Genomic DNA, 21,217 nt, shown 5'->3' with positions numbered 1-21,217 from the left:
TCACAAACTGAACAGAGTGTTAGTATAACAAGAAGTTCCTGGGTGGGCAGAACTGCAACTCTCTGTGGGTTTTGTGTCTGAGAATCTAATTATACCTCCCTGGCCAGCCACGTGTGTTTAACAGCCAAATGGCAATTGTCCCTAGAAATTGCAGATGTGGGAGAACTCTGGAGAGACTGCAGAAGCAGGAGTAATAGCAGCTGGGGACTCCTTTCCCTCCTGCAGGGCCCCAGTGCAAAAGCCTGGCCCCTGCCCTGGGCCTGGGTTCCTGCCCTGACATGTGACCATGAGCTAGCTAGCTATTCTCTTGTTATCCTACCAGTACCTGTTGTGAAGCTTCAGTTGGCAGGAGAAGAGCAGGAGATGGAGGGAGGGCCTGACGTAGTGACACCAGGTTCTACTTGTGCACCTTACTGTAGACAGATATTCAGCATTCTGAGAGTTCAGGCCTGGGACTCGATTATGTGTCGATGGTTAATGTTCTGTGACTGCTTGAGGATCAGGGTGGTTGGGAGGTAAGTTTGAAAGTAGCCTGACCGACAGAGTAAGACCTTATCTCAACCCCATGCTCCCCCAAAAGAAAGAAAAAACATTTCAAAATAGTAAAGAAACTATTTGCCTAGAAACTGTAGCACTGGTGAATCTTAAAGTCTGAGTTACAGGAAGCCCTTCTGCCTTAGCATTCGATGGTCCATCCTCTCCTGGGATGAAGGTAAAAGTGAGCCACTGGCAGTTGTGCTGAGCCAGGTGCATTCCTTTCCGTGCTACCTCAGTTAATTCGGCCATCCTCCCTGGAAGGTGGGCTGACTCATTTTACAGTTAAAAAAAAAATGCAAAAAGCCAAAACTCACACACATTGACAGGAGCTGCCAGTCATTCAGTGTGAACTGAGAAAATTTTTGGTGACAGAAATTTCTGACTCCAGTGCCTAAGTTTACCGCTAATAGTTGGCATTTTCTGGCTATTTGGCAGACTGGAAGCCATCCATCCATCATGGGAGACGTCAGCATTTGTATAGATTTTCTTTTTCTTTTTTTCACTACAAAATTTATAGTCAGTGGTAACCAGTGTTTGTGGGGAAATGGGTTCAGCATGGATTCTGTAGACAGAACCCATCCTTCAGAATAAACTGTCGGGTAGTGAACCACTGCCCTTCACCCTTTGCCTCATGTTATTAGTTACAGAAAGCATTTGTAACCAAGGTAGCAAACAGCAGGGCTCTTGCAAATCTGTATACCTAGAGGGACATGGAGTAGAGTAAGGACCCAGGACAGGGACATCAAGGTTTAGAGGTTGTGTCTCAAACCACACAGTACCTCGGGAACCAAGAGGACACACACTGTCCTGGTGTATGTCTCCAGATGACACACACTGTTCGATGCCCTTCCATCAGAATCAGGAACTTTGTCATCCCACTCAAGACTTCTCTGGCTATGATGATGTCTGGTTCTACCTGTCCCTTCTTTGGTGCTAATAATCATTGCCTCTTTCTAACCACAAGGCTCTGGAACACAGATGCACCGTCTCCAGTGAGCAGCCAGTACAGGGTGAGCAAAGGAGGGACCATGATAGGAAAAAGAGCTAAATGAAAACTTTGGAAGGGTCTCTGGTCAGAAATCAAGGTCCTATCCATAGACCACTAATAGGATTGTGTGTCTTTTCAGTGCCTGGGGATTGACCCTAGAGCATGCTGGGTAAGAGTTGGGCTGTGTTCCAGCTAATCCTCTTTTGCTTTTTGTTCTTGTAAAATTAAAAAAAAAAAAAAAAAAAGAGGGGTTGGGGATTTAGCTCAGCGGTAGAGCGCTTGCCTAGCGAGAGCAAGGCCCTGTGTTTGGTCCCCAGATCTGAAAAAAAGAAAAAAAAAAAAAAAGAGTTTGTCTTTTATCTCCCACTAGGTCCAGCACTGCGGTGCCCCATGATATCTGCTAGATATCTCAAGTCTTAGTCAGCAAAGCCTCTCACCTGCTCTGCTCCCTCCCATATTACACTGCCGAAGGCCTCTCTCTGAGCCTGGCAGCAATCTCTCTACCTATCTAGTTCCCAAGGCAGGTTTCCATGCCAGAAACACACATCCCAACTCTGTGGCGGCCCAGTGTCTCTAGTCACCGCACACTCTCTTACACTTAAATCGCTTCAAGAAAAAACACACAACACAATAATCTCTGATCCAATTGGTAAGATATAATTGCCCACCTAAACATACGAAGCCTGGTACACATCCATCCCTTAAGAACATTCATAGCAACCTGTAAAGGTACAGCGGGGAATCCTAAGGTCAGCTTCCATGCTGTCTCTCCTTGGCTACTCTGCCGTCTCCTCCCCTCTTCCATTCCCATCTCCTCCTCTTCCTTCAAACTTTTCTCCCACCCATCCTTCCTTCTTGCCCAATGACAGGCCTCATTCTGTCTTGTGCCTGCCTCACCTGTGACATCATCCCACACTTTTTTTTTAAAGATTTATTTATTTATTCCATATAAGTACACTGTCACTGTCTTCAGACACACCAGAAGAGGGCATCAGATGGTTGTGAGCCACCATGTGGTTGCTGGGAACTGAAGTCTGAACCTCTGGAAGAGCAGTCAGTGCTCTTAACCACTGAGCCGTCTCTCCAGTTCCCCACACTTTTTATTCTAAGACTGGGTCTTTCTGAATTTCCAGACTGGAATTGAATTAATAGGCCAGGCAAGTTTGTACTTTTCAATTTTATTATTCTGTATGTGTATATAGGATGTTGGTGTGTGTATGTATGTATGTATATGAGTGTGTATGTGTATGAGTGTGTATATGTATGAGTGTGTATATGAGTGTGTATGTATGAGTGTGTATATATGTGAGTGTGTATGTGTGTATATGAGTGTGTCAGTGTGTGCATATAAGTGTGTATATGTATGAGTGTGTATATGAGTGTATGTGTATGAGTGTGTGTATATATATGTGTGTGTATATGTGTGTGTATATGAGTATGTGTGTGAGTGTGTGTATATATGTGCGTGTGTGTGAATGAGTGTGTGTGTCTGTGTGTGTCTGTGTGTGTGTGTGAATGCAGGTGTGCTTGTGCCACAGAGTACATGGTGGGTCGCTCAGCAGACTTCCTGAAGTCAGTTCTTCCTACCATAGAATCTGGGGATTGTACTTAAGTCATCAGCTTGCACAACTAGCGCTTCCCCCAAACCCCCACTAAGCCATCTTGCCAGCCCTATTTATGAAACAAGGCCTTTTGGAGTAGTCAAGGCTGGCCTCCAACTCATAGTCTCCCAACTGCTAGAATTACAGGCATGTATTACCATGCCTGGTGCCAGGACTTTGACTTTTACTCTGACTGAGATATAAAGCCATTGGAAAGTTTTTTTGGGAGAAGTTAATCTGAAAACCATATTAAGTTTTATGTTAGATTTCCACCACTAGAACCAAATATTTGAGATATACAAAGGAAAGGAAAGTCTTGCAGGGAGTAGTGTCAGACCTAATCCCAGCACTTGAGGGAGGCAGCAGGCAGTGGACTCTCTGTGAGTTCAAGGGCAAAGGTTTGCTTTGCTTGAGGTTTTAGCCATTAGCCATGATGGTAGCTATGTCTTCTCTGGACCCTTGTTAGGTAGATCAGAAAGGCAAGGAGCATATGGTAGAACAAGACTGTTCTGTGTATCTATTAGAAACAGGCTCTCCCAGTGTAGCCTTGGCTGGCCTCAAGCTCATGACCTTCCCCTTTCAACCTCCAGTTGCTATGATTGCAAGTGTGGGCCACCCCATCCAGTTTAGGAGCAAAACTGTGCTTCCTGGCAGCCCATTCAAAGGTACAACTTCCAGTGGCCTTGCTTCTGTCCAGAGATTTCCTTTCCCAGTAGCACCAAGTGTCAGGGACCAAACCTTTGACTCAAAAAATAAAGTGGCCTGGTATGACAGTATATACCTATAATCTCAGCACTTAGGAGGCACAGGCAGGAGGAACTTGGGTTCAAGGCCAGCCTGGTCTGCAGAGTGAGTTCCAGGCCAGATGTAGTTACATAACTACATAGGGAGACAATGTCTCAAAAGGAAAGTGTCAGAAGAGGACACCTGATTTTAGCTTTGGGCCTCCATGGGCACAAATTATGTGACCAGATCCACACACACACTCCACATACAAACATACACACTTGCATACACCACACAGACAAAAAAATCTTTTGAAAAGTGGCATATAATAGGTGCCTCCAGTGATTTTTTTTTTTTTTTTTGACCCAGGAAATTTAGATGGGGAAGATTTGAAGAAAGGAATCCCCAGAGCCCCATTTTGGATTACACCTCCACCTTGAATGTCTTGGGAGGGAGGGATGCCTGTTGTCTGGGTACTTTCTCATATCACTTTAAATACCACCTAGTCTCTCTGGCTCTGTGTCCTGGCATGCACCCAGGATGTCAGCAATTCCCTGCCTTAAAGTCTTGACATAGGTCACCCCCTTTCTGCATACCCTTTGTTCCTTAGCACCAGGAACTCCCCTGTCAGGCCTCCCTTGGTCCTGGCCATCCCCAGTACCCACCACACTCTACTGAAAGAACTTGTTACTCTTGGAGCTTGTTACTGAGAGCTTTTCCTGACGCTCTAAGTCTCCTCCCTCTGCTCCAGATCACCTATTTCTAGAGCAACATTTCTAGGCCTTCTTCCTTGGAGGGGTGTGTGTGTGTGTGTGTGTGTGTGTGTGTGTGTGTGTGTGTAGACTGAATGTTATATAATCCAGATCTTTCTGTCTCCACCCCTACCCCGACCCCAAATACTGAGATTATAGTCCTATCCCACCTTAACTGGCTTGAGAAATTTGTGTGATGGTGGTGCACCTGGGAGGCAGAGGCAGGCAGATCTCCGAGTTTGAGGCTAGCCTGGTCTACAGAATGAGTTCTAGGACAGCCAAAGCTACCTAGAGAAACCTGTTTCAAAAACAAAAACAAACAAAAGATTGTTTTTCCCCCCTACAAGAAACTTTGAATTTTTCCCATTGTCTTTTGTTACAGGAATTGGGAAGAACGTGGTGTGTGAGAAGGCAGCAACATCCGTAGATGCCTTCCGGATGGTGACTGCATCTCGCTACTACCCACAGCTGATGAGCCTCGTGGGGAACGTTCTGCGCTTCCTACCTGCCTTTGTGCGCATGAAACAGCTGATAGCAGAACACTATGTGGGGGCCGTGATGATCTGCGATGCCCGCATCTACTCCGGGAGCCTGCTCAGCTCCAGCTATGGCTGGATTTGTGATGAGCTTATGGGTGGCGGGGGCCTGCACACCATGGGTACCTATATTGTGGACCTGCTGACCCATTTGACTGGCCAGAAAGCAGAGAAGGTGCATGGGCTCCTCAAGACCTTTGTGAGGCAGAATGCCACCATCCGTGGCATCCGGCATGTCACCAGTGACGACTTCTGTTTTTTTCAGATGCTCATGGGTGGGGGGGTATGCAGCACAGTGACACTCAACTTCAACATGCCTGGTGCCTTTGTGCATGAGGTCATGGTAGTGGGCTCAGCAGGGCGCCTTGTTGCCCGGGGAGCTGACCTCTATGGGCAGAAGAACTCTGCTGCGCAGGAGGAGCTGCTAGTGAGAGACTCGCTGGCTGTGGGTGCAGGGCTTCCTGAGCAGGGTCCCCAGGATGTCCCACTGCTTTACTTGAAAGGTATGGTCTATATGGTTCAGGCCTTGCGTCAATCCTTCCAGGGGCAGGGGGATCGCCGTACCTGGGACCGCACCCCTGTCTCTATGGCTGCCTCATTTGAGGACGGACTGTATATGCAGAGCGTGGTAGATGCCATTAAAAGGTCCAGCCGATCTGGGGAGTGGGAAACTGTGGAGCTGCTGACAGAGGAGCCAGATGCCAACCAGAATCTAAGTGAAACACTTCAGCGGAACAACCTGTGAGCCTGCACATGCACTTCCGCCTGTCCGCGGGGCGGAGGGCCCAGGGACGGCACTGGGAGCTGTGATTGGCTATAGCAGAGACACAGCGTCTTGTTTAATAAATTAGCTTGGGCCAGGGTTAGGAGCCAACTGAAGGTGGCCAAGGGAAAAAACCTATCCATCCGTCCATCATTGACTCCTCAGACTTGCAAGGCAGCAAATGCTCCTGCTGTCGTAGCTTAGGCTAGCTGTGGGCCCACAGGGTAGGGCTGTAACCTGGCCCCTTGTGGCTCTGCCAGTGAGTAGGACCAGTGGGCTGTGGGCTCTTCAGGCTGAAGTGTGGTCTGATAGGACAAGAAGACCCAGTAAGGAGCTAGCTTGGTTGAGTCCTAAGGGGAGAAGGCAAGGAACCTTGTCTGTCTCCGACCAGGGTATCTCAGGACTGGAGAGGGTGGCAGGGTAGTCCTTAGGGATCTTCCCCCACCCTCCATGTGATCAGACCTTTTCAGCCCCCTTGTAAGCCCTTCCAAGAGAAAAAGGAGATTTCTGTGTTATACATAACTCTAGGGAGGAGGGCCTGTGACTTGGCAGAGAGGAGACAAAGGGGGAACTGTAGAACATCTGAGAAATGTCAGTAAATAAGGCAGAAAAGAAAAGTGACATCATGGTGTGTGGTCGTTTGTTTCGGATTGGGTTTCTTTAATAATGGAAGGCTTGTTTATGGCTGTAGGTCAGTTGTTTTCTCCTTTCTTCATGGGCTACCCATCAGCGAATGACTTAGCTCATGGCTGAACCCCCCAAAGCTCCCCAAATGTCTGCAGCAGAGAGGATATGAGGCTCCCTGTTAGGCTGTTGCCAAACCTGCCGTTCCAAGAAGACAGGCGCCTGGGACCCCTAGCCTGGATGTCATGAGAGGTTCTTTTATTTTTTTAAGATGTATCATTTATTTATGTGTACGTATGTGTGTCTGTGTTTGTGTGCACATGAGTTCAGGTGCCCGAAGAGGCCAGAAGATGGCATCAGATTTCCTGGAGCAAGAAGTGAGGTACCTCATGTGGATTTCTGGGAACTGAACCTTTAACTGCTGAGCCATCTCCAGTCCCAGGGTTCTGTTCTGGAAGCTATAGTGTAGCTGGCTCCAGGAGAGCCCTCAGGGGAGGAGCTTAAGGAGGAAGGGGCCTGTGCCATTCCTTTGGAACAGGTTTAACTGGCACTACTTGAGTCAGCCAGCAAGTCACCAGCTGTGCTTATTAACTGGCTATCGTAGATAGGGACAGGGACGGGTCAGCTGGGTGGGGGCTTGAAGGAGGACGAATCTGCCCGCTTTGTTTCCCTTGTCAGTCTTCTGGATTGTGAAGTCTCAATGAAGTCTGTTCTTTCTTCAGTTTTCCTCCTCCTTATCTGGGCTCCTTGCCAAAAAGGCCTGGGGAGGCCCTTCCTCTTCCTCTTCCTCTTCCTCTTGGCCCCACTTGTAGAAATCATCGGACCTATTTCCCTGCACTGTCTGATTTCAAATGTTGTCTTTGTGAGGTAAAGTTGGAGGGCTGTTGCTGTGCTGGTCCTCCAGAGTAAACCAAGTTCAAGGCCTGCCTGATTTATATAGAGTATCCAACTCAGCCAAGAACATGTCTCAAAACAAAACAAAAAATATCCATGCCCATTATCTCTGACCAGGAGGAGCAGAGAAGCAAAGTTGCTAGGTCAAGACTTTAGCTCCTCACCTCATACTGCTCTTATTCCAACACTGGGCAAACTTCTCTCAGACACTTAGGTATTGACCTGCAGCAGGATTTAGCCTAGCCTTATCTACGAAGGCTCTGCACAGTGCCCACCCTCAGGAAGCTAACAAGACTGCCCGTTTCTAGTACGCTCATCTCAGCTGTCCTTGTCTGTTTAACTAATATGCCAAGATTCCACCTAAGTTGAGAATGGCCAGGAAGACCAAAGATGTACCTGTGAAAAAGTGGTTTGCTGACCCAGAAGTGGTGCATAGGTTTTATAGAAAGTTTATGCTCGGAGAACTACTCCCAGTGTTGGAGCAGGTGGTAAGTGGACATTGGGCGGGACTACTTTTATGAAGACACAGTGACTTTGAGGGCACTTCTCAGAGTCTAGATCCACACCCCTGACATCTTTCCATCTCTCTGGAACAAGAACTTGCAGTCCCCGAGGATGAGGTGAGCTGAGCCTTTATGGCTCCAAAGCTTGTGGCTGAGAGCCCAGGGGTGAGCCAGCCAAACTAGTTCTAGACTTATCCTGCAGCGCCCCCTCCTGGAAGAATGCAGCAGTTCCCAGGACTATACTTTTAGGTAGAAGTTTCTTGAGTTAGCTGCCTTTGATATACCCTAGTCAGATGAGAACTTTCAAGTTTTCAACCTCAAAGCAAATCAAGGCTTTTTACTTACCCAGTCATGATATCCATTTCCTACCTCCCTCGACAACTCCGTCTTCCTTGTTCTTTGCTTCATAAGCAACCTCTCAACAATGTCAAGCTATGAGAGAAGCAGACCCCCAAGATACCATCTGTACTCGGAGGGACGGAGAACTCGGCTGTATTGTATCAATCATCCCCGGATCTGTTGTCTCAAGCACTCTCTATTATTGATTGGATATACAGTATCACCTTTGGTCATTTTCCTGATTGGTGGCTTTATGTTTTATATATTACAGGTTTCTAGCAAAAAAATATTTTTACCCATTTTTTAAAAACAAGCATATGTATAGAAGCAGATGTGTAGCAGGACATGGGAGGGCAACTAAGATGTGGTTCTCAGAATAGACAACATTTTATCTTCAGCATAGGCTACAGTAGGCCTGACTCCATTCTCTCACTTAAGTCTCTTACCTTCTTTAGGCTACAATAGTTTATCATCGTTAGGACCCCCGCTTGTTCACAACCCTTCACACTTGTGAAGCCTGAGTCCCTCCTAGCCATGTCCTCTACTTCTACTACACTGAGAAGCCCTCCTGTGGGCATCTTCCACACCCGGACAGCATTGTCCCTGGGTCACCTCAGGCCAGAAAGGCTCTTAAGGAATAAAACTATTGGCATCGCTTCTCCCCAGGGTAAATGGCACTCATCCTACCATCGGTGCCCCTCCATGAGCATAGCAACACTTGTCCCGACGGCCCTGTTGGAATGATGCTAGGAAAGTGGACCTCGCCCATCATGCACCCTGCTAAGACATGCCTGCAGGACTGTGCCTCAAGAATTGTTCTTTAAGCAGAAACATGAACCATCTTCATAGCACTAGGTCCCTGCCACTCCAGCCCTGGAGAATAGAAGGAAGAAATGTTGGTATGCTTGAGTCATGCCACAACAGACAATCTTTTGGTTCACAGATGGTGTAGAACTCTGTGTAGGACAGGACCCGAGTTTAACATAAAGTCATATCTCTGCAGGCATCTTCTACTTCAGTCATAAAATAAGGAAGTCAAACTCAGTCATCTAGCTCTGAAACATCCCAAATCATGAGTGGTCATCTCAGTAGGCAAGACTGTGTCTGCATAGCCCCTGTGGGCAGCGTCACCTGATGTCATCATTGCAGGAGGCAGATGGAGACACATGTCCCAACATTATGGCTTCTCAGTGACCTTGCTGTGGGCCAGAAAGCATTAGAAAAGCTGGCGATGTGGGGAGCAGCCTGAAATGAAGCTAGGAAAGTGGACCATGTGAATTCTGTTGTCACCTGCATCCGCCCAGCTCATCTCCATCAGTGATCGTGCTGGGCTAGTATTCTAGAGGCCTGGCATGAGTTGGTGGGCTCTCCATGTCTTTAGCTGCTTTGTACCGGCCACCTCTGTATCTTCCTCTACTTTGGCCTCCATGCCTCGAGGCCTTTGATGGGAGCCTCCCACTAGGTAGGGGGACCCAATGATGTGTGATCTAGGGGTACACAGTCTAATGAAGATATAGAACTCACAGTGACAGTGGGAATAAAAAAAATGCTACAGATTCAGGGCAATGCAGTGCTTCCTGACTTAGCAGAAAGAGGGTGTGTGTGTGTGTGTGTGTGTGTGTGTATGTGTGTGTGTGTGTGTGTGTGTGTGTGTGTGTGTGTGTGTGTGTGTATCAAGGTCATGCACCAGGTAGAAGGATGAAGGAAAAAAAGGCATAGTAGACCAGGAAAATGAAAGCAAAAAAAGACCAGGTTGATCAAGGAATTCCACGGAGCCATTAAATAGTTTCAAAGCAGCTTTGAAGAAGAGCAAGATGCTAGAGGGACAGAGACATCAAGAGTACAGGTACTCTGTGTGACAGCAACATCAAGAGTGCAGGGACTCTGTGACAGTGACATCATCAAGCACTCTATATACAGCAGGATTTTGGTATGAATCTGTGAGATCAGAGATCAGAGGGAGGGGAACTTGAGAATCTTACCCAGAGATGTCTGAGGTCCAGGCCCTGGTGCTGACCCTCTCAACAGAGAAGATGGATTCTCTTGTAGGGAACAGGGTCAGTGGTGACAGCAGAATTTTAGCTTGGGACAGGAAGAAATGCATTTAATGCGGAAAACTCTGTCAAAGGTTTTGGAGGACCAGTAGTTTTGTCTCCACAAATCGCTCACTCAGCTCTTTCCAGAGAGCTGTCTTTGAGACCAGAGGCAGCAGTCCTGCAGTGAAGGCCTTACAGCTCCAAAAAATACATTCATTTACCACCACGCATCACCAGGGACCATCTGAGGGCAAAGTATAGGCTGGCTTCTATGACAATGGGTAGAGAACAGTTTTAAAAATACTTTATGTACTTGAGTGTTTTGCCTGCATGTTTGTGCACTACAGTATGTACCTGGTACAGGAAGAGGCTGAAAGTGGGGGTTAGATATCACCCAAGACAGGAATCAAGAATGAGGTATTGGAAAAAAAAAAAAACAAAAAATAAAAAAAGAATGAGGCATTGGGAATTGAACCTGGATCCTTTGAAGGAACAGCTAATGTTCTTGGTTTGTTTGTATGGTTTGGTTTGGTTTGGTTTGGTTTGGTTTGGTTTGGTTTGGTTTGTTGAGAGGGTGTGGGGAGGGAGGATTTCTCTGTGTAGTCTTGTCTGTCTTGGAACTTACTCTGTAGACCAGGCTGGCCACTAACTCACAGAGCCCCAACTGCTTCTGTCACCTGAGTGCTGGGTTTAAAGAAGTGTGCCACCACTGCCCAGCTTAGCAAGTAGTCTTTTTTTTTTTTTTTTTTTTTTTTTTTTTTTTTTTTTTTTTTGGTTCTTTTTTTCGGAGCTGGGGACCGAACCCAGGGCCTTGCGCCTCCTAGGTAAGCTTAGCAAGTAGTCTTAACTAGAGCCATCTCTCTATTCCCCCTCCTTTTTCTTCCAGCTTTTCAAGAAAGGGCTTTTCTGTGTAGTCCTGGCTGCTGGGACCAGGCAGATTAGCCTCAAACCTAGAGAGTCACCCGTTTCTGCCTCTGAATCCTAGGATTAAAGGTGTGCATCACCAAGCCTGGCTCCTTTTCCTGGTTTTTTAAAGACAAATCCTCATAGAGTACACCCTGGCCTTAAATTTACTATGCAAACGAGGCTGGCCTTTAACTCATTGTACACCTGTTTCTACCTCCCAACGGAAAGGGCAAAGTAAGGCCTAAGCCTAGCTCATCTGCTACAGATATGCAACACCACACCTGGTTAGTAACAAACCTTCAGACAGAAGTAAGCTGAGCTGAGCTGCACTGAAGATTGTCAGATCCAGGCCAGAGGCCTGGACAAAGCAGAATCCAGACAAACTGCCTGGAAGGGGTTGAGACCAACTGAGATACCTGGAAAGGACTCTCCAACCTGGTGCGCTACCTTCGGACTATGCAATGTGCTCCAGGTTTCCATATTTGTCAGCTGTCACTCGTGCTATGTCGAGCTTTGGTGATACAACCATCTTGGCATTGTTTCTGCTCCCTTAAGTAATCCCATTAAAAACCATTGGTTTTGGGCTGGAGAGATGGCTCAGCAGTTAAGAGCACTGGCTGCTCTTCCAGAGGTCCTGAGTTCAGTTCCCAGCAACCACGTGGTGGCTCACAACCATCTACAATGGGATCCAATGCCCTCTTCTGGAGTGTCTGAAGACAGCTGCAGTGTGCTCATATACACAAATAAATCTTTAAAAAAGGAAACATTGTTCCCTGTAGTTGGACTTTGGTGGTGTATGTTCTTTGATCTGCTGTGGGCTCCCAGTCTAGAGTGAATAGACATACACTCTGACACAAGTCTGGGTAGTGCTCAGGAATCTGTCGTTCAAGGTCCCCACTGTTCCAAATAATCAGTCATCCTCCCTTCTCCCCAACCTCTTTCCTGATTCAGGCATCATATTTGAAGAATCAGTCTCAAAGGGGGTAAATGTTTATTTTCAGTGAGCGTAAATTCTCAAGTATAGACAAAAGACTAAATCCCTTCTTCCATCTGATGGCTTAGGCCTACGGGCTTAAAGCCATAGTTTAGGCCTAGACCCGGACATTCTCAATGGGTCACTTGTACTGAGGGGACAGCGGGGGCACAAGAGGGGCAGCACAGACACTCAACATCTTGTCAATATCCACTTGGGTTGTCTTATCCACCTCAGCCTTGAGGCTGCCACTCACCCTTAGACTAGACAAACCCCCAGGCTCCTCTCCAACCTCCTCTACCAGAGGAGGAAGATTATGGGTCAGTGGTGCTAATGGATTAGGGCAGGGCAAAGCAAGGCCTAAGCCCAGCTCACCTGCCATGGGCAGCAAGGTCTGCAGCTGCAGCTGCTCCACACCTGCCTCCTCAGGAGCCAGGGCTAACTCCGACTCAGGCTCAGCCTCCGGTTCCCTGTCCCCATCCCCTGCCTGATTCAGCTCTGGGTTGCAATAGTTGATGTACTGGTACAGTGGCCGCAGGCGCTGGGCTTTTCCTGCAAGAACCCAAGGCACAGCAAAGGCTGGAGCACCAGGCTGTGCCACGTCAGACTCAAAGACAAAGGGAAAAACAAAAGCCCAGGGATTGCCACTCACGCTCCAGCCCCAAGGTCTCTGTGGGTGCAGATGCGCTGGCCACAGCTGGGGGCACAGGAGCCCCTACACTCTTGCGTTTCTTGGCTTTTTTGTGCTGTTTAGATGACAGCGAGGATTCACTGTGGCTGCCTTCTGGCTCCTCCTTCTGTAGCAGCAGCCCTGGTGGCAGTTCGGCCTCTGCCCTAGGATGGGCATGGTAGCTTTGCCCTGGGAGGGCTGGGGTACTCAAGCCTGGGACAAGAGGCCTGAAAGAGGTAGGCTTCAGTCTTTGGTTCCTGTGTCTTGAACCTAGGGCTTACCCCTGCCTGTCCACCAAGCCACACTAGAGCTAGTTAACTGTCCATTTCTTAGTGAAGTTCCAAACCCAACAGGGGCCCAGCGTTCAATGGTAGCTAAGTCTCCTACAAGACTAAGAAGCCCCAAATCCACACCCCCGCCCCAACTGTTCTAGAGAAACAGGAGCTGGAGGTGAGGGCATTAGAAGAAAACAAGGTTCTTTGCCTTGAAGGAATTGGGATTTAGGAATCTCCAGGTCTAAGACCCACCTCCCCAGCCTTTCCCCTTGAAAGCCCTCTCACTTTCTCTTGGGCCCATGAGCTGGCCTCACGATGGATGATGTAGGCTTGGGTCCTCTCTCCTCTCCTGCTTCCACCCCTGGATTGAGCCCTTCCTCTCCCAGGTTTATTCCTTCCTCCTGGAGCTCTGGCTCTAAGCTGTGTCCTACTGGACACCTGTCTTCACCTGGAGTGCTGCAGGTCTCGTGTGCTGGCACCAGACACTCTTCTGTTCCTGGACACTAGAAGACATACATAGGTAACTGATAGCCCATGGTCAGGCAAAGCCCAAAGCTGCTGCAACTGGGGCATCTCTCTTGGTTTGGGGGCCTCTCCTAACTACATATTGGCCACAGAATAGGAAATCTTAGGTCCCTCTACCTGCAGGACTTGGCCTGGCAGTTAGAAGGTTGGGTCACCTAGAGTCCTGCTCTTCTGCCCTACCCCTCCTCCTCCTGAGCTTTGAAATGCCCAAGTCACCTCAGGGATCTCTGCAACCTGGGCTAACCCTACTGCTGCCCCATTCTGGGCTTCTGGCTGCCTCTTGGCCCCTGCTGAGGCCATGGCAGGAATCAATGCATCCCTCGACGGTTGCTCAGAGAAGACCGCAGGCCCAGAGCAGGGCTGGACCGGTGCTCAGTGTTGGTAGGGGAGACAGGTTGAGAGGTAAGGATCCTGTTGCGACCCGAGACTTAGACTCGCTCCTCATCTGGAACTACAAACCCCAGAAGGCATTTCGCCTTAGTCATTTGACCCCTGACCTCAGGAAGCCATTTGTTGCCAAGCAACAGCAACTCCTACCGACTTGCTACAGTTGGCGGTAAAACTGCTGCAGTGAGAGTCCACGCTGGGGCTTTGCAGGGGGAGGGGCCGCGAACCCCTCAGGGCCGTGTGCTAGTCGCGGGGCGGTGGTACGGGCTGAGCTTAGGAAACGAGCGGTAGTCGAGGGGTGGGGGTCAGTGATGGGGGGTACCACGGGGCTACAGAGCTCGGGTGGAGGGTGGAAACACCCGACAGGGATTAGAGGGGACATTTGCACAGCGCAACAGGTCCTGATGCACAGTTGCAGGGCTACGGTAGGATCATGTGCGAGGGCCCGTCCCGCATCTCTGGACCCATCCCCCCAGACCCTACTCTCTGCCCGGACTACTACCGGCGGCCGGCCTCGGGTGAGTTGCGGGGTGCCGCGGCGGGGCGAGTACCCCGCCCCACCTCTGAGCACGGCTTTCCACCGCGTCTTGCTCTTCAGCCCAAGGACGCCTGGAAGGAAACGCGTTGAAGCTGGACCTGCTGACTTCAGGTCGCGACCTGGACTCCAGCCCTCCTCGTGGCCCTCGCATCAGGCCTGGAGCCCGAGAGATCCTAGAGCGTGGCCAGCGAGGTGTGGGGGACGTGCTGCTGCAACTGGGGGGCATCTCCCTTGGTTCAGGGGTCTCTCCTAAGAGTAAGTCCTTGCAGACGGGGTATTGAGGCATTCATAGGTCAAAAGCAGAGATTAAAATAGGGTGCTTCTTAACCGCCTTGAACCCATTCAGTTAATGTGTTTTTCTGGGTCTTAATTTCTCTAGCCTAAAAGAAGGGCAAAATACTTCTTGCAGGATCAGAGTTCATCCTTCTGCAGAGAGCTCCAGCTTCAAGCTTTCACACCTTGATAGAACAGTTCCCTTAATGCCTACTTTGTGCCAAGCCCTATGGTTGTTAGGAAAACAAGGTTAAAAAGTATGGGAGTTGTCCCAGGGTAGGGTAACACCCAAGGGGGGCTTCCCCTTCACTGAAGAGAAGGGAAGGGGGTAATAGGGAGCCGGATATGACAGGGGCAGGACTGGGGTGGGGGTTACAATTGGGATATAATGTGAATTAAAAAATAAGGGGCTGGGGATTTAGCTCAGTGGTAGAGCGCTTACCTAGGAAGCACAAGGCCCTGGGTTCGGTCCCCAGCTCCGAAAAAAAAAAGAACCAAAAAAAAAAAATAATAAATAAATAAATAAATAAATAAATTTTGGGGAAAGAAGTAAGGGAGTCAATAAACAAGACAGGACATATGTATAATATACTCGGTGATATCATAAAATGTAGAAGGTAATCACAATTTCTGTGTAAGGGAATAAGCTGCTAATGTTGCTGTGTGTATGGCATTCAACTTCCATGTAGAGGTCTTGGTTGTATTTAAGAACTTTGTGTGTGATATTGGAGATTGAACCCAGGGCTTCTCATATACTGGACATCTCCCAGGGGTAGGGTGTGAATCTGTATGAGATCTAGTCTGAGTTGCACAGCCATTCGTAGGGCTGTTCCTAGCAACATTCCTCCCCTCCTCCAGGGAAGGATCCAAAAGACCATGAGAAGGAAAACTTGAGGCGGATCAAAGAGATTCAGAGGCGATTCCAAGACCAGGAACGCAGCCGGGAGCAGGCCCAGCCCAAGCCCCTGAAGGCACTGTGGCGCTCACCCAAGTATGACAGTGTAGAGTCTCGAGTCAAGGCCAGGATGAAGGTATCTGTCTCAGGCAGGCGGACATATCCATCTTGGCCAAGGCAGTTATATCTAATCTAACTTACGGGGTGTGTGTGCGTGCGTGTGTGTGTGTGTGTGTGGTGTGTTCACAAAGACTAAGACATCTGGTGGACCTTCTCTGAGGAACTGATGGCATCAGGGCAAGTGAGGATTAGGCTAGAGGAAGAAAAGGTTCCCCAGAGATGAAACCCCACAGGTAGGTAAAAGTTCTGGGCTCAGGGAGTAGGGGCAATGGGCATATAGATATAATTCTATTTGTAGGGGGAAAGCAGAAGGTTAGAACAGAAAGCCAGTTAAATACATATCTGAAAGAACTACCTAAGTTACTTATCAACATGTGATATTGGAGATTGGATCCTGGGGCACACGCACACTGGGTACTCATAAAATTATATCCTCAACCTTCCTACTAATTCATTCTCAGTTTCTCTGTCTCTATCTCTATGTTTCACGTAGCCCAGGCTGACCTCAAGTTCTTTGACTTTCTGATGCTCCTTTGTTCACCTACCAAGTGCTGGGATCAAAAGTGTGCGCTACCACGCTGCTTTCTCTCTTCTTTTTCTTTTAGTTAATTACTTTTTTGAGATTAAAAAAGACCAAAATTATGTGTCTGGGTGCCTGCATGTATGTCTGTGCACCACAGAGACCAGAAGAGGGTGTGGATCTCCCGGAACTGGAGTTACAGAGAGCTGTGAATTGCCACATGATACTGGGAATGGAAGCCACATTCCCGGGTAGAACATCCAGTGTCCTTAACTGTTGGGTGCTATCATACCCCACCACCACCACCACTTCCACTGCTACTTTGTTTCTAGACAGGGTCTCACTGTGTAGCCTAGTCTAACTTCAAACTCCTGTAGCCCAGGCTGGCCTTGAACTGGCATAATTCTCCTTCCTGTCTTAGCCTCCCAGATGTGGACAAAATGGGTTTGGACCACCACTCCCAGATGATTTCTCTCTGAGTTGGTAGCTTGCTGTTTAGCCTTAGGCTGTCCTTGAATTCTCTCTGTAACCTAGCCTGGCCCCAAACAGTTACTTCTGCGTCAGCCTCCTGAGTCCTGGGACTGTAGGCATGTACCACTATTTCTTGCAACATTTTTTTTCCCCTGAGGACAGAGGCAGTGGTTAGGTTTTGGAGGTAGTTACTATTTCTCTATCCAGGGACCCTGAAAGAGACTCAGGATTGAGAGAAAAGACAAGGTCACCTGAGATTGTATTTAGGCTGAAGCATCTGTGGCACTGCCAGGGGGTGGGACTGTGTCCAGGAAGCAGATGGATACAAAGCTCTGGGTCTCATTGGTGAAACCAGAAGGTTATTGACAATTAAATTGAGGACAATGGGGCTAAGAGAGCAGCATCCTTTGGTCTTGAGGGCTTGGAGGTAGCCCTCAGTAATGTGGGGTACTAGAGCTAGAGGGAGGAAAGGATGCTAGTTAAATGGGGCCAAAGGGAGATAGCAAAGTAGTCATTTTTTAAGACTGTGAGAAATAAGCATATTTAAATGTTGTTGAGAAGTTCCTTCAAGGAGGAGGCCCACAGAGATGAGCATAGAAAAGTTCTCAGAGGAAGGAGGGACAGAAAGGGGAATGGTCTTGTGGTTTAGGACCCTGACTTCAGACTCCCTGATTCTTCTGCCGTACCCTACCTTCCAGGAGCTTGGCCCTGCCTCTGTGACAGAACCTGCCCAATTTCTGCGGGCACACTCCCGCTGTGGCCCTGGGCTCCCACCATCCCGTGCCTCCAGTCCTCAGCTCACCCTGCCAGGTTCCAAAGCTAAGGTGAGAGGGTCTATGAGGATTTAAAGGCCATCTTCCAGGAGTCCTGGGGGCAGGGTAGGTACAGAGATACAGTCTCCACCATGCTTGCCATGTCTCTGCAGGGACCAGGCTTAGGTGTGGACTTCATTAGTCACAATGCCCGAGCTGCCAAGAGAGCCCCCCGGCGCCATTCCCGCTCCCTGCAGGTCCTTGCACAGGTTCTGGAACAGCAGCGGCAAGCCCAGGAGCACTACAATGCCACCCAGAAAGGCCATGTTCCCCATTAGTAAGTAGGTCTTGTGGGCTGAGTGCAGTGAGGGAATCCTGTGGAGGGCGAGAACCATTCTGCCTTGGTGTCATCAACCTGGGCCTGTGCATTCACAGCTTGTTGGAACGCAGGGACCTGTGGCGGAAGGAAGCTGAAGCTCGAAAGCGTAGCCAGCCAGACCCTTCCATGCCTCCTGGCCACACGCTCATGCCTGAGAATCAGCGGCTAGAGACACTGAACAATCTGCTTCAGAGTGAGTACATGGGCAAGGGTGGCTGAAAGGGAGCTCCTGGGAGAACCATGCATGCCTACCCAACACTCACACTTCCCATGCCCCCTTGTAGGCCAGAGCAAGCTGCTTCGTGAGCTAGTGCTGTTACCTGCTGGGGCAGACTCTCTGAGAGCTCAGGGTTACCGTGCAGAACTGGACCGGAAGTTGGTGCAAATAGAAGAGGCTATCAAGATCTTTTCCCGACCCAAAGTCTTTGTGAAGATGGATACCTAGCCCCTCCCCCCCTTTGTGGGTAGATTAATAGGGAGATCCATGTTTAGGATCAGCTCATGGCTGCAAAGGGCAGACTCAAGCCCTGTTATAGCTCCAAAGCATTGGGGTGGGCAGAATCGAAAGCACTTCGTAGTTACCAGTGGCTGCAGAAGAGCCACCAGCCTCCCAACTTCTCTGTCAAAATTAAACCGTTTGTACACAGTGGCTGTGTTCCATAGGAGCTGTCTTAAAAATGCCAAGCCCAGTGGGCCTCCTGCTGCATCATCAAAGGAAGGTCTCTCCCATGCTCTTATTATCCTTCCTGTCTTGTGCCCACAGAAGAAGGCTGACTTACAGGGTCAGAAGAGGTTGGGGCTGGAACACAAAAGGACCATGTCTACATTTGTAGAAAACCTTTAATGTTCACCAGGTTGAGCGGGCTCTGTGAGCAAGCTAATCTCCCTCCCCAACTGGAAAGTCCGGGCAGCAGTGACAAAGGCTGCACCTTTGCCTGTCAAAGGCTGAATCCACTAACATCACCTCGCATGCCATTCCCCCAGCCAGAATTGGCTTGCTCTCTGCTATCCAAGGAGGGCAGAGAGCTGCCAGCACTAGGAAGTAGGCAGCCAGGTTGCAGGTCCCAGCACAGGGGTCCCTGAGACAGCCCATTAGAACAGGGAGGGTGGCGATTTTCAATGACCGGGTCACTGTTGTCATCGTCACTGTCAGGATCAGTAGGCCCAGGCCCTACAGAAGAAGGCCCTGTCAGACGCCCAGATGCCCCTCGTACCACATTATTACGCTGGTTGGCAGGCTTGACAGTGACAATGAGGTTATGGCTGTTGGCAACCATCATGTCCGTCACTTGGTCCAAGGTCTTCCCGGCCACCTCAATGCCGTTGACCTCGAGGATCTCATCACTGACCGCCAGCAGCCCTGTGCTCTCAGCCAGGCCCCCACGGACCAGGCGGGAGATGAAGATCCCAGGTACCCGCTCCAGACCCTGAGGAGCCACACGAACACTCATGCCATCTCGAATGTAGAAGCCCAGGGGACGGTCTGAGCCATGTTTGTGCAGTCTCACACGTCGATGGGTCTCAGGTAGTAGGTCCACGTCTATAACTGAAGACACCTGGCGGAAATCTTGGGGCAAGCTGATTAACAAGGGTGGCCTGGTGCGCAGAGGTGCCACTGGTCGTAGCAGGAGCCCTTTCTTGCGCCTCTGTAGAGAGTTGGAGGCAAAAGCCAGGCCACTCGAGTCACCTTCTGCTGCAGGAGAGGGGGGTACTAAGATTAGAGACTCTTCTCCCATTTGGGCCCATGCTATGGACAATGCCACTATTTTCCTGCTCCTTGGAGGTCAGACCAAGGGCAGAGGCTGCAGAATGTAAAGTCTGAGAGCCCTGGGTATGGTCTACCCTAATATACCTGCCCTGTCACCCTACCCCAAGGAAGCTGCCCACTGTACCCCATCCTCACCCCGTTTCTGGACCAACAGGCGCAGAGGTGGGGGCCCGCTGGCCAAGGCCCGGTGCAAACTGTCATCATTGGTGAGGGGCAGCAAGTCACCGTGAGCATCCGTATAGCCAAGCAGCACATCCAGGCCAGGGATCTGGTGTACCACACACAGCAACCGCGAGAACTCCTGAAAGCCTCTCACTGAAGTGCGGGGTAATGCAAAGCGTCGGAACTCGGCGTCAAACTGGAGGCGGGAGGGAAAGGGGAGAGGAGTGTCAGGACAGAGCCCAAGCCCCTTTCTCACTACAGGACTGAGGCTGTCAGGTGAGGGAAAGAACTGCTGCAACAGCTGCAGCCTTAAGCTTAAACCTCAGCTCCAGTACAAGGGACACTGTCCAAGGTCTTCTCTTGCTCTCCACATACCCAGGCCACAGTGGGACACTGGAGGTCCGTAGTGGGAGGGAGGATGCAATGAGGGGAGGCAGACAGAAAAGCAGAATAGGAAGTGGAGGATGGAGGACAGAAAGAGGTGATGGAGACCCAAGGAGCTAGTAAGGGAGAGGAAAGGGAATTGGGAGTGCCTAGCGCAGTGGCCAGAGCCGAGACCAGAGAAGCCCTTACTTTGCTCTTCACCTCGACGATGCTATCCGGACTGCGCGCCGGAGTCCTCTGCGGCCTGGCCATTGCAGGGCCTGCCGGGCGGGGGACAGTGCCCCACAGCAGCCCGCCGAGGCGCAGGTGCACAGCCTGGCCCGCTGGCCCGAGCCGCCCCGCCCCTGGCGGTAGCACTCGCCCCGCCCTCCCACCCAAACCATGACGTCAAGGGGGACGCGACACCAAGAAACGCGGAGTCTACGTTTCCTAGGAAACGGAGACGGAGGTAGAGAGGGCTTCCTCTGTTCTTACGTCATTACGCTATGGTTCGAGCGTCCCAAAAAGGACTCAACCAATCCGAGGGCAGAATGAGGGAATTAACATTTATTAAGTTGTCTATGCTGTCATTTCCATTGGTCTTACAGGACCCCGCATTTTGTAGAGGAAACTAAATCAACATTTTAGGAAAACTCTGGAGGTCTCACACAGAACCGAAATGGCTTCAAGCCCCATTCTCGGCTGCAGCCTCCTAACCTAGATCGCTCCCATCCAGGGTAGTCCTTGACTTTTCTTTTCCGGTTCTAGAGTAGTACTGTGGAACAGCTCACAGGTTCAGAGAGATGGTACAGTAAGGATAAGCTGTCATGAGCCAGCAGCGAGGTTAGCGGTCCAAAGGCTAAACACTACAGAGAAAAGTGCTTGCGCAGGCGCAGAACCACGAATGGGCGGAGTCTCAAACTTAGGATCCGCCTAGCGGT

General features: G+C 49.7%; 4 protein-coding genes across 16 annotated transcripts in view; 2 read left to right on the top strand and 2 right to left on the bottom strand.

The window, feature by feature from the left end:
- Gfod2 (Gfo/Idh/MocA-like oxidoreductase domain containing 2) overlaps positions 1-6,524 on the top strand; it is a 42,817-nt gene extending 36,293 nt beyond the window's left edge. For 3 of the 4 annotated variants that reach the window (XM_087594564.1, XM_087594565.1, XM_087594563.1), the window contains exon 3: positions 4,987-6,524. In XM_087594564.1, coding sequence (XP_087450690.1) covers positions 4,987-5,885 — 899 coding nt within the window. In that variant the 3' untranslated portion in view covers positions 5,886-6,524. The remainder of the gene's footprint in view (positions 1-4,986) is intronic. The other variant, NM_001107421.1, reaches the window with a different exon arrangement.
- Positions 6,525-12,179: 5,655 nt separating this feature from the next.
- Positions 12,180-14,731, bottom strand: C19h16orf86 (similar to human chromosome 16 open reading frame 86). Of its 4 annotated transcripts, XM_087595002.1 has the most exons (5): positions 14,538-14,713; positions 13,865-14,099; positions 13,409-13,626; positions 12,831-13,075; positions 12,180-12,730 (listed from the first exon to the last, which is right to left on the bottom strand). In XM_087595002.1, exons 2-5 carry the CDS (start codon positions 13,946-13,948, stop codon positions 12,321-12,323), a joined length of 957 nt encoding a protein of 318 aa, XP_087451128.1. In that variant the 5' UTR covers positions 13,949-14,099; positions 14,538-14,713; the 3' UTR covers positions 12,180-12,320. The 4 variants fall into 4 exon arrangements, 3 of the variants coding, with proteins under 3 accessions (XP_087451128.1, NP_001421520.1, NP_001421519.1); NR_197950.1 differs by lacking the exon at positions 13,865-14,099 and having other exon boundaries at positions 14,538-14,731; NM_001434591.1 differs by lacking the exon at positions 14,538-14,713 and having other exon boundaries at positions 12,180-12,757; positions 13,865-14,166.
- On the top strand, positions 14,167-18,632 carry Enkd1 (enkurin domain containing 1). Of its 5 annotated transcripts, none has more exons than XR_015643324.1 (8): positions 14,167-14,218; positions 14,448-14,553; positions 14,634-14,828; positions 15,705-15,877; positions 17,551-17,676; positions 17,778-17,945; positions 18,040-18,176; positions 18,268-18,632. XR_015643324.1 is itself a non-coding variant. In XM_087594198.1 (8 exons), exons 2-8 carry the CDS (start codon positions 14,469-14,471, stop codon positions 18,426-18,428), a joined length of 1,041 nt encoding a protein of 346 aa, XP_087450324.1. In that variant the 5' UTR covers positions 14,167-14,204; positions 14,448-14,468; the 3' UTR covers positions 18,429-18,632. The 5 variants fall into 5 exon arrangements, 4 of the variants coding, with proteins under 4 accessions (XP_087450324.1, XP_087450322.1, XP_087450323.1 ...); XM_087594198.1 differs by having other exon boundaries at positions 14,167-14,204; positions 17,778-17,941; XM_087594196.1 differs by having other exon boundaries at positions 17,778-17,941.
- A 173-nt stretch (positions 18,633-18,805) lies between these two features.
- Pard6a (par-6 family cell polarity regulator alpha) lies at positions 18,806-21,175 on the bottom strand. 3 transcript variants are annotated; one of them, NM_001003654.3, is made up of 3 exons: positions 20,994-21,175; positions 19,887-20,109; positions 18,806-19,673 (listed from the first exon to the last, which is right to left on the bottom strand). In NM_001003654.3, exon 3 carries the CDS (start codon positions 19,432-19,434, stop codon positions 18,922-18,924), a length of 513 nt encoding a protein of 170 aa, NP_001003654.2. In that variant the 5' UTR covers positions 19,435-19,673; positions 19,887-20,109; positions 20,994-21,175; the 3' UTR covers positions 18,806-18,921. The 3 variants fall into 3 exon arrangements, with proteins under 3 accessions (NP_001003654.2, NP_001386105.1, NP_001003653.2); NM_001399176.1 differs by lacking the exon at positions 20,994-21,175 and adding an exon at positions 20,487-20,637 and having other exon boundaries at positions 18,806-19,676; NM_001003653.3 differs by lacking the exon at positions 20,994-21,175 and adding an exon at positions 20,487-20,637.
- Positions 21,176-21,217: the final 42 nt, after the last annotated feature.

Source organism: Rattus norvegicus, chromosome 19 (genome assembly GCF_021556685.1).
Source record: "Rattus norvegicus strain SHRSP/BbbUtx chromosome 19, alternate assembly SHRSP_T2T, whole genome shotgun sequence".
NCBI lineage: Eukaryota > Metazoa > Chordata > Mammalia > Rodentia > Muridae > Rattus > Rattus norvegicus.
The sequence above is the reverse complement of the archived record's forward strand: the minus strand, read 5'-3'. Positions and strand labels throughout refer to the sequence as shown.

Coding starts and splice junctions, on each gene's coding strand:
- Enkd1 (XM_087594198.1), top strand. CDS start 14,469: ATGTGCGAGGGCCCGTCCCGCATCTCTGGACCCATCCCCCCAGACCCT. Junction 14,829..15,704: donor TTCAGGGGTCTCTCCTAAGA/GTAAGTCCTTGC, acceptor CCCCTCCTCCAG/GGAAGGATCCAAAAGACCAT. Junction 15,878..17,550: donor GAGTCAAGGCCAGGATGAAG/GTATCTGTCTCA, acceptor CCTACCTTCCAG/GAGCTTGGCCCTGCCTCTGT.
- C19h16orf86 (NM_001434591.1), bottom strand. CDS start 13,948: ATGGCCTCAGCAGGGGCCAAGAGGCAGCCAGAAGCCCAGAATGGGGCA. Junction 13,627..13,864: donor AGGTTGCAGAGATCCCTGAG/GTGACTTGGGCA, acceptor TATGTCTTCTAG/TGTCCAGGAACAGAAGAGTG. Junction 12,758..12,830: donor AGAGACCTTGGGGCTGGAGC/GTGAGTGGCAAT, acceptor CTGGTGCTCCAG/CCTTTGCTGTGCCTTGGGTT.
- Pard6a (NM_001399176.1), bottom strand. CDS start 20,549: ATGGCCAGGCCGCAGAGGACTCCGGCGCGCAGTCCGGATAGCATCGTC. Junction 20,110..20,486: donor TCGTCGAGGTGAAGAGCAAA/GTAAGGGCTTCT, acceptor TCCCGCCTCCAG/TTTGACGCCGAGTTCCGACG. Junction 19,677..19,886: donor CCTGTTGGTCCAGAAACGGG/GTGAGGATGGGG, acceptor CCTCTCCTGCAG/CAGAAGGTGACTCGAGTGGC.